We start from the raw sequence: 9,567 nt of genomic DNA on the forward strand, positions 1-9,567 counted from the left end.
GGGGAGGGGCCGCGGTGGGCGGGGCTCCGGGGGACGACGTTCGTCGTCCCCCGGAGCCCCGCCCACCCCGGCCCCGCCCCGCCCGCGGGGTCCCGCGCTGCCGCCGCCGCTGCTCCGGTACCTCCGGTGCATCCCCGTTAACGGAGGGGCCCCGCTGCCTCTCCCCGGGGTGCGCAACAGGAGGGCGGCCCCTGGAGCTGCGGACACCGGTAACGGAGCGGTGAGCGGTGAGCGAGAGGTCGGGACCGGCGAAGTGAACGCGCGCCCGCCCGGGGCCGGGCATGTGCGGCGGGGCGGCGGGCAGAACGCCCGGGCAAGGGCGTTTGAAGGAAACGTGAGGCGGCGGCGGCGGAGGGATGGACGCGGCACCGGGCAGGAGCCCCGAGCCGCGGGAGAAGCCGCCGGTGTTGGATGGGGAAGCGACAGGAGCGGCCCCGGCTTCTCCGGTGGCGGCGGAGCAGATCGTGGCGGAGGGCGAGGCGGCGGCCACGGCGGCGGCGGCGGCGGCGGCGGGCACGTTCGTGCAGCGGCAGCTCGGGGCCATGCTGCAGCCCGCCGTGAACAAGTTCTCGCTGCGCATGTTCGGCAGCCACCGGGCCGTGGAGATCGAACGGCAACGGGTGAAGTCGGCCGGTGCCTGGATCATCCATCCCTACAGCGACTTCAGGTGGGACTCGCTCCCGGCCCCGCTCGGTTGCCGCTGTCCCTGGTGCTGAGCGCGGCTCCTCCGCCCGCCCCGCCCCGGCCCCGTCGGGGCAACAAGTGACGGGCAGCCGGGGCTCCGCAGCACCGGGCCGGGAGGAGGCGGCTCCGCACCGCAGCCGCTGCTCCGGCTCTCCCCGGGGCCGCGCAGCCCCAGCCCCTGCCCCGTCCTTGGGTGATGCTGCGGGGGGCATCGGTGACTTTCTCCTGCCCCAAACCCGGCCCTGGGGCTCCCGTTGGCGAGGGGCAGCCCAGCCCAACCGGGGCCCCTCCGCGGAGGAGGAGGCAGGGGCCGCCGGCCTTCATCCACGCAGCCCCCGCTTCCCGACGCTGTTTGTCTGTGTCTGGTGAGGAAGCTGCGTGACCCCGGTGGGGACACGGGCCCCACGAGCTGCCTGCAGAGCCTGGGAGCTGGTGGCAGGGAGCAGGATGCCCAGCACGGAGCCGGGCCTGGCTCACGGTGTCACCGGGATCACGGGGAGGGCTCAGGGACGGATGATGTGGGAGGAACTGGGTGTCACGGGGATGTTGAGTCATATAGGGTGGGCTTTCTCTACGGGGAATGGAGCCGCCAGGCAGTCGTCTTCCGCGGCAAGCTGTGACACGGCTGATGTCCCCCGCCTGGCGAGCACCCCAATACCTGTAGCCAGCCCCTGAGCCTGACACCGGGAGCCTCCAGCCCTCGGAGCCCTTCTCCCAGGGAAGCTGCCCCAAAGTTCGGGAGCCTGCGCTCGGCAGGAGCAGCTTGTGCAGCGGTGCCATGGGGCGAGCTGGCAGGTAGACAGCTGGCGGGATTACGCCGGTGTTTATCACATTATAGGGATACATAAAGGCCACTGAGATCAGGGCCCTGCGTGTTCGGCCTGACACAGAGCAGAGGACGGGGCTTGCCCTAAATAGCTTAAGCCTGAGGCTGAATCAAGAGCTCTGGCAGCTGTGGGGGCCGGCGGCTCCCTGCTCAGTGAGCAGCGCTTGGGGCGCAGCGTGGGGTGCAGGAGGAAATTGCTCGGCTGGGTCAGGCCCCTTCAGCCATGACCAGCATCTTCTTGCCTTCCCCAGCCCATCTTGGCCACGGGCAAGAGGGTGTTAACGTGCGCGAGGCCTCTGGGTCCTGGGGGAGCCCCCGCGTTGGTGGTGCCCCCTCCCTGCCATGGGGCTCCCTCTTGAAGGAGCCATCGCTTCTGCTCCCTCCTCTTCCCCACCACTTGCAGCAAGTGGTGCCTGGTGAGGACACAGGGGAGGAAACGCCTGCAGGCTTCTTGTCCTTGCAAAGGCCGCTTTGGATCAAAGAGTTGCCTTGAGGTCACCTTTGAAGACTTGGGGTCTTTACCCACAACCGGGGCTGGGGCTAACGGGGCACCCAAAGGTGGGAGCTGGATCTGCTTTTCGAGGCGCCCATAAAGACTTGGAGCCCAGGAGTCCACCGAGCTGCCGCAGGAGCCATCGCTGGCCTTGTGAAGCAAAGTGTGTCCATGTGTTTGTGTGAGGAATGAAAACATCCCAGCCACATTTGCATGTGAATGGGGATGCTGGGTTTCATGGCACGACCAAACACCAATCAACTCCTGCCCAGTGTCTCTTGGCTTTGCCTCCAAAGCCTCTGAGCTTGTCCACTGCCAGAGAAAGGAGGTGGATTGAGGGGTCCTGCAGGCCCAGTGCCCATGAGTAGCCCCTTTGGGGTTAGACATGTTCCTCCCACCTTCCCTATGGTGACGGCACTTCCCTGCCCTTGCTTGGCTGCTGCCTGGCTCCCCCATGCTGCAATCCCAACAGCTTCACTGAACCCGGGTCAGAAGAGGGAGCAGCGACAGCCGAGCTGCAGCCCCCCCTTCCCACACTCATGGGGTGATGTTTGCCCCCCCGGACCCACCGGTGCAGAGCTGCTCCTCCCCGCACACGTGTGTCCCAGCCGAGCAGCGGCGTTGGTCATGTGTGTGGGCAGGCACGTGCGTGCATGGCCTGGGCGCCCGTCTCTCCACACTGCATTGGACTCTAACTGAGAACTCGGGGTTGCTTCCAACCCACTGTCTCCTGCCTCTCCCTGCTTCTCCCACCCCCTGTGCTCCGACCCTGCAGGTTCTACTGGGACCTCATCATGCTGCTGCTGATGGTGGGGAATCTGATCATCCTGCCCGTGGGCATCACCTTCTTCAAGGATGAGAACACCCCTCCCTGGATCGTTTTCAACGTGCTTTCGGACACTTTCTTCTTGGCTGACCTGGTGCTGAACTTCCGGACAGGCATCGTGGTGGAGGACAACACGGAGATCATCCTCGATCCGCACACCATCAAAATGAAGTACTTGAAGAGCTGGTTCCTGGTTGACTTCATCTCCTCCATCCCGGTGGATTACATCTTCCTCATCGTTGACCTGGAGACGCAGGTGGATTCTGACGTCTACAAGACAGCGCGGGCGCTGCGCATCGTGCGCTTCACCAAGATCCTCAGCCTCCTGCGCCTGCTGCGCCTCTCGCGCCTCATCCGCTACATCCACCAGTGGGAGGAGGTGAGGGCCCCTTGGGGACCACGGGGGGTACAGCCGGTTGGGGGGTTCAGAGCAGTCGTGGGACGAGTGTCATAGAGTCATAGAATAGTTCGGGTTGGAAAGGACGTTAAGATCATCCGGTTCCACCTCCCATGCCATGGGCAGGGACACCTCACACTAAACCATCCCACCCAAGGCTTCGTCCAACCTGGCCTTGAACACCGTCAGGGATGGAACATTCACAGCCTCCCTGGGCAACCCATTCCAGTGCCGGTGTCTCTGTAGCTCCAACTCCCACCTCTTCCGCAGATCTTCCACATGACGTACGACTTGGCCAGCGCTGTGGTGAGGATCTTCAACCTCATCGGCATGATGCTGCTGCTGTGTCACTGGGACGGCTGCCTCCAGTTCCTGGTGCCCATGCTGCAAGACTTCCCCGAGGACTGCTGGGTCTCCATCAACCACATGGTGGTGAGTGCGCCGGGCAGGGGCGATACCGGCCGTGGAGGGAGGAGAGGCTTTGGTCGCACATCCTGTGCTCAAAGGCTGGAGCTGCCTGGATCCAGGTGCTCAGAGCAGGGTCCCTCTTCCAGTCCCAGCAGTGACCTGGGATGGAGGCGATCTCCGCATCACCCTCCTGTCTCAGCCCGCTGGGGCTGCTGCTGGGGCTGGAGGGCTCAGCCCAGCGGCTCCTTCCAGCAGCCCCCAGCGCCGCTGTTCCTCGCCCGCAGAACGACTCCTGGGGGAAGCAGTACTCGCACGCGCTCTTCAAGGCCATGAGCCACATGCTCTGCATCGGCTACGGGCAGCAGGCGCCGGAGGGCATGACCGACGTGTGGCTCACCATGCTGAGCATGATCGTGGGCGCCACGTGCTACGCCATGTTCATCGGCCACGCCACCGCCCTCATCCAGTCGCTGGACTCGTCCCGGCGCCAGTACCAGGAGAAGGTCGGTGCGATGGGCGCGGGGTGCCTGAGCACGGGGGAAAGGTGGGTCCCGGCCCCGCAGGTTCCTGCCCTCATCTCTGCCGCTCACCCGGAGGGGTGCTCGGGGGCACCAGGCTGCCCATTTGCAGAGAGATGCCCCATTCGGAGCGTTGGGGGTCACCTCAGCGTAGCGAGGCCCCATCCTGGCCTCTGCCCTGGGGTCCTGTGCATCCCAGGGGCACAGGGTTCTGTTCTCTGCCCTGGACATCAGGTTGGAGATAAGGCAGAAGCTCTTCCCTGTGAGGGTGCTGAGGCGCTGGCACAGGGTGCCCAGAGAAGCTGTGGCTGCCCCATCCCTGGCAGTGCTCAAGGCCAGGTTGGACACAGGGGCTTGGAGCACCCTGCTCCAGTGGAAGGTGCCCTGCCCGTGGCAGGGGTTGGAGCTGGAGGAGCTTTAAGGTCCTTTCAACCCAAACCAGTGATGCTATGATCCTTTGACATGGCTTTTGGGGGGGTCTGGATCGCAGCCCCGCGGTGCAGCTTGGCTCACCCTGTGTGGCTCTGCCTTGTCCCCGCAGTACAAGCAAGTGGAGCAGTACATGTCATTCCACAAGCTGCCTGGGGACACGCGCCAGCGCATCCACGAGTACTACGAGCACCGCTACCAGGGCAAGATGTTTGACGAGGAGAACATCCTGGGGGAGCTCAGCGAGCCGCTCAAAGAGGTACGGGCAGGCACCCACTGCCGGTGCCTTGGGTGCTCGCCGGGGCCAGGCTCGGCGATGTCCCTGTTGGTGACGTGCTCCTCAACCCCGCAGGAGATCATCAACTTCAACTGCCGCAACCTGGTGGCCAACATGCCCCTGTTTGCCAACGCGGACCCCAACTTTGTGACAGCCATGCTGACCAAGCTGCGCTTCGAGGTCTTCCAGCCCGGGGACTTCATCATCCGCGAGGGCACCGTCGGCAAGAAGATGTACTTCATCCAGCACGGGGTGGTCAGCATCCTCACCAAGGGCAACAAGGAGACAAAGCTGTCTGATGGCTCCTACTTTGGGGGTGAGGCTGGGCTGGGGCGCCTGGAGAGCAGTGGGGGGAGCAAGAGCTGCCGGGGGGCAGGAGCTGGGGCATCCACCTCGCGCTGGGCTCTGGGGCTCACGATTCCACCACCGCTGTTGTCATGGGGTACCTTGCCCAGCAGATTGAGTCAGAGGGACCAGAACTGCGTCTGGCTTGGGCAGAGGGGGCATCACCCCACCTCTGGCCGGAAAGGAGGGAGGTTTAGAGCAGAGCATCTGAGCCAGTTGGTATCTGGGAGAGCAGCCATGGCCTGGCTCCATGGCCTGGCTGAGGACACAGCGTGTCCAGGCTCCAGGGTCTGTCCCTGTTCCTGAGTCACAGCTTCTGTGCAGGCTGTGGGAGTGCCAGGCAGTCCTGTCCCCATTCCAGCTGCCCTTATCTGGGGACGTGGTTGGGAAGGGGATAGATGGAAGTGGCCAGGGCCAGGTTGGACAGGGCTCGGAGCAAGCTGCTCCAGTGGAAGGTGTCCATGGCAAGGGGCTGGAGCTGGAGAAGCTTTAAGGTCCCTCCAACCCAACCCGTTCCATGGTTCTACGGATGCATCATCCCGACCCCCAAACCTGTGTCCCTGCAGAAATCTGCCTGCTGACGCGGGGCCGGCGCACGGCCAGCGTGCGCGCTGACACCTACTGCCGCCTCTACTCCTTGTCCGTGGATAACTTCAACGAGGTGCTGGAGGAGTACCCCATGATGCGCAGGGCCTTCGAGACCGTGGCCATGGACCGGCTGGACCGCATAGGTGAGGAGCGGCCCCTGGGCCCAGCACAGCCACCCCTGTGCCATGGCACCCCAGCACCATGGGTGATGGCACCCCAGCCCCACTGGTGCCCAGCAAAGAGGGTGAGGGGGAGCACAGGGAAGGAGCCTGCCTCCAGCATCCCTCTCTCTCCCAGGAAGATCCAGGCAATGCTGTATGGCAGTGGGGCTGTCACCCACTCCCTTCTCCCATCTTTGCACTGCCATTGCCCAGCTGCTTGTCCTCACCCCCCTCACCTGCAGAGGACAAGCAGGACCACGGCCCCCAGCCTCCAGCCTGGAACCTTTGGCGCTGGGACTCCCCTGGTTTGTCCCTGCTCTGCTCCAGCCCGAACCCTCCCCAGGGCCACAGGGGTGAGGCTTTACTGTCCCTTCCCCACCGCCGCTCCCATTGACGCTGCTGCCTCCCCCCAACCCAGGCAAGAAGAACTCCATCCTGCTCCGCAAGCGAGCCGAGCACAGCTCGGGGCCCATGAACAACGAGATGATCCAGCAGATCGTGAAGCACGACCAGGACATGGCGCACAACATCCAGGACCTGCAGCAGATGGCCATGGGCCGGGAGCTCAGCGGCAAGCCGGTGATCTGGGAGCCGCTGGTGCACGCACCGCTGCAGACGGCCGCCGCCACCACCAACGTGGCCATCGCCCTGACCCACCAGCACAGCCTGCAGGCGCACATCTTCCTGCCGCCCTCCTCCATCGCCAGCCCGCTCTCCCCCGAGGCCACGCTGCTCGCCAAGCCCGTGCGCCGCTCCCAGCCCAGCCTCGGGGGCTCCCGGCCCTCCTCCATGAGCTCCCCGTCGGCGCCGCAGTCCCACCTCCAGACGCCCGCCGCCGGGTCCCCGTCCTCGCCCATGGTGCAGCCGCTGGAGGGAGCGGGGCAGAGACCCAGCCCCGGGGCACAGGCGCTGCCGCGCCCGGCGCCCAAGGGGGACCCCGCGGCCAAGCAGCCCCCGGCCGGCCCCCAGCCGCAGCTCTCCCGGTCCCGCGGGGCCTCGGTGTCCACGTCGCTGCTGCAGCAGGCGGCCGGGGCCCCGTCCCCCAGCTCGGAGCAGGCGCTGCCGCCCGGGAGAACGCTCCACTACAGCCTGTCCCGAGCCACCGGCTCGCACATCTCGCTCCTGATGCAGCCGCAGCAGCTGGTGAAGCACCGGAGCATCCAGGGCCTGCCGGTGGGGCGGCTCACCCAGGACGTCCGGCTCCTCTCCGCATCCCAGCCCTCCCTTCCCAACAGAGTGGCCCAGCAAGGCGACGGGAGCTCCCTGCAGCAGGGCAGGAAGTCCGCGGGGAGCCTGGCTCGCCGGTCCTCGCCCTCGGTCGCCGGGCTCCTGGCCAAGCCGTGCCCGGGGGTGCCAGCCCAGCACTCGCAGCAGATGCCTTCAGGATCGCTGGCTCAACCCAGCCGCACCGTGGCCGGAGCATCCACGCCGCAGTCCCCGGTGTCCGCGTCCCGGCAAGCGGCAGGTCCCTCCCGCAAGGGCTCCGTGGCCTTCAGCCCCGAGGTGGAAACGGGGAAGCCCAAACTCCAGTCCAACATGTGAGTCCCGGGTACAGGCAGGAGGGAGCCGGGCACCCGGCGGCACAGGCAGGGAGGGAAGACGAGGTGAGAGGCAGCACCGCGGCTGTGGACCGGCTGCTCTGGGTGTGGGGCAGCCCCTGGGTGAGGAGGGGGCTCTGCCGACTGCGCCGTGGGTCCCAGCCGGGTTCTCCCCTTGCTCCATCGCCACCCACCCTCCTCCTGGAGGCAGCAGGAAGGGTCAGAGCCCTCACCCGACTCCTGGGGAGCCGTCTCCCCACAGCTGCCCCGTGGGGTCCGTGCCCCACCGTGCTCTGCCCTCGCTTCCCACTGCCCCTCCTTGGGGCCAGGCCAGCGCTGGGGGCTCCTCCAGCCTGTCCTGTCACAGCAGGGGCTGCCACACACCCGCCTCGGTCCCCAGACAGCTCTGCCAGCACCTTGGCTTTGGGGAGAGGAGGGAGAGGCCCCAGTGCTGGGGCAGAGTGAGGGGTCCGGAGCCCACGGCAGGAGCCAGGTCCCCCTCCCTGAGGCCCTGGACACAGTGCCCAGACCTGGGGGTCCTGGGCAGGGTCCCCCTGGGGCGACGAGTGCCAGGCAGCAGAGCTGGGGGCAGATGGGTCTCTCATGGAGCAGCCCCTGGGTGCCCCTCCCCAGCCTGGGGGAGCATCTTGCCTCCATCAAGGGGTCCGGATGCTCTGACCTGGCCCCTCTCCATGCTCCATCAAGGGGGCAGCCCTCGGGTGACCCAACTGCCTGAGGGGATGCTCAGCCTGGGTTCTACTCCCTCCTTGTGCTGTGGTCCCACTTCCAGGCACTGCGGTGAGCAAAAGGGTGTCTGGAGGAGATGGCAGCGCCCGGGTGAAGTGTGGGGCTGTGGAGCTGCCTCCCCTCACCCTTCTGGGTCTCTGTTTTGGGGGGGCAGGAGCCTGGGTTTCCCATGGCCAACCCACACCACCCCTCGGGAGCCAGTAGTCAGCAATGTGTGTTCAAGCTGTGGCTCTGCCCAGCCGCTGAGCTCTGCTTGCAGTGTCGCTTTGGGCCACCCGTGTTACCAGTCCTGGTTAAAGTAGTGTCCCCTCCCGTCCCCGCCACGCTGCGCAAGCTGCTTCCCACTGCCGGGGTCAGGAACCATGGCTTGTAGTTGTGCTCTGGGGCTTGGCTGCCGCCGAGCAGGGCCCCGTGCAGCGGGCGAGGGCCTTGTTCTACGTGGGCCTTTCTCCAAGTGAGGTCTTCAGTTCCCCCCCTCGCGTTTTGGGACGTCGGGACCGGGGCAGCCCGCAGGGCACCGCGGCCCGGCCGGGATCCCTCCAGCGCGTCCAGCGGAGGGGATGTCCAGCACTGCCTTCTTCCCATGGACCTCAGCTCTTCCCTGCCCGCATCCCGCTCCATCCCCATGGTCGGTGTGTCCCCGGCAGCCCCTCGGGAAGGGGTCTGCGGCGGGGCCGTGTAGTCAGACGTGCCCAGGCTGTGTGATGTAGATGTGTTAACCCATCCTTAGGTGTCCCCGCAGAGCCCGCGGGCCGGCACGGACGGCACCGAGCTCAGCTCTGCCCCCGTTGCGGCCAGAGCCACCCCCGGTGTGGAGGCAGGAGGGGCCGCCGGGGGTGCTGGTGCCTCTGCGGCGTGCGCGGGCACAAGTCTAAGCCACCAAAGACCACGCTCCTCCACTCGCACTCACGGCAGTCCATGTACAGAGCTTGTAGTTTTCATATCGCAGAGGATTTAAAAGCGTTTTTTTATTTTTGGTCGTTGTACATAATGGATTTAAATAATAAAGAGAGATTCCGAGCTGGTTCTGGGGGAGCCTCCTTCGGGGATGCCCGCGGGGATGGGATGCGGCAGGGGGATGCTCTGCGGATCCAGTCCCCCGTGCTCTGTGGAGCATCCTCGGGTACCCATTGAGAGGCCTCTCTCTCCCCGGCCCCCCAGCCCCGGGCAGTCCAGTGGGAGCTCAAAGGCAACAGGTCCCCTCCTGCCCACCCCGTCCCTTTAGGCCCTGGGGAGATTAATGTTTAATCTTCAGTTACTTTCCCCTTCCATTTCTTACCGGGGGGGATGGGGAGGTTTGATACCGCCTGATTGCGGAGCAGACTCTGGC

At 65.9% G+C, this 9,567-nt stretch overlaps 1 protein-coding gene across 1 annotated transcript; it reads left to right on the forward strand.

The window, feature by feature from the left end:
• Positions 1-122: 122 nt before the first annotated feature.
• HCN3 (hyperpolarization activated cyclic nucleotide gated potassium channel 3) lies at positions 123-9,263 on the forward strand. Its single transcript, XM_065659909.1, has 8 exons — positions 123-667; positions 2,779-3,208; positions 3,497-3,658; positions 3,919-4,137; positions 4,694-4,840; positions 4,934-5,174; positions 5,770-5,934; positions 6,371-9,263. The coding sequence occupies exons 1-8, from the start codon at positions 357-359 to the stop codon at positions 7,492-7,494; spliced, it is 2,799 nt and encodes a 932-aa protein (XP_065515981.1). The 5' UTR covers positions 123-356; the 3' UTR covers positions 7,495-9,263.
• Positions 9,264-9,567: the final 304 nt, after the last annotated feature.

The sequence above is a fragment of the Lathamus discolor genome, chromosome 24 (assembly GCF_037157495.1).
Source record: "Lathamus discolor isolate bLatDis1 chromosome 24, bLatDis1.hap1, whole genome shotgun sequence".
In the NCBI taxonomy this organism is placed as follows: Eukaryota; Metazoa; Chordata; class Aves; order Psittaciformes; family Psittacidae; genus Lathamus; species Lathamus discolor.

Excerpts from the sequence above, each read along its gene's own strand:
- HCN3 (XM_065659909.1), top strand. The coding sequence starts at position 357 with ATGGACGCGGCACCGGGCAGGAGCCCCGAGCCGCGGGAGAAGCCGCCG. Across the intron at positions 3,209-3,496 it reads ACATCCACCAGTGGGAGGAG|ATCTTCCACATGACGTACGA; the intron begins GTGAGGGCCCCT and ends CCTCTTCCGCAG. Across the intron at positions 3,659-3,918 it reads TCTCCATCAACCACATGGTG|AACGACTCCTGGGGGAAGCA; the intron begins GTGAGTGCGCCG and ends CCTCGCCCGCAG.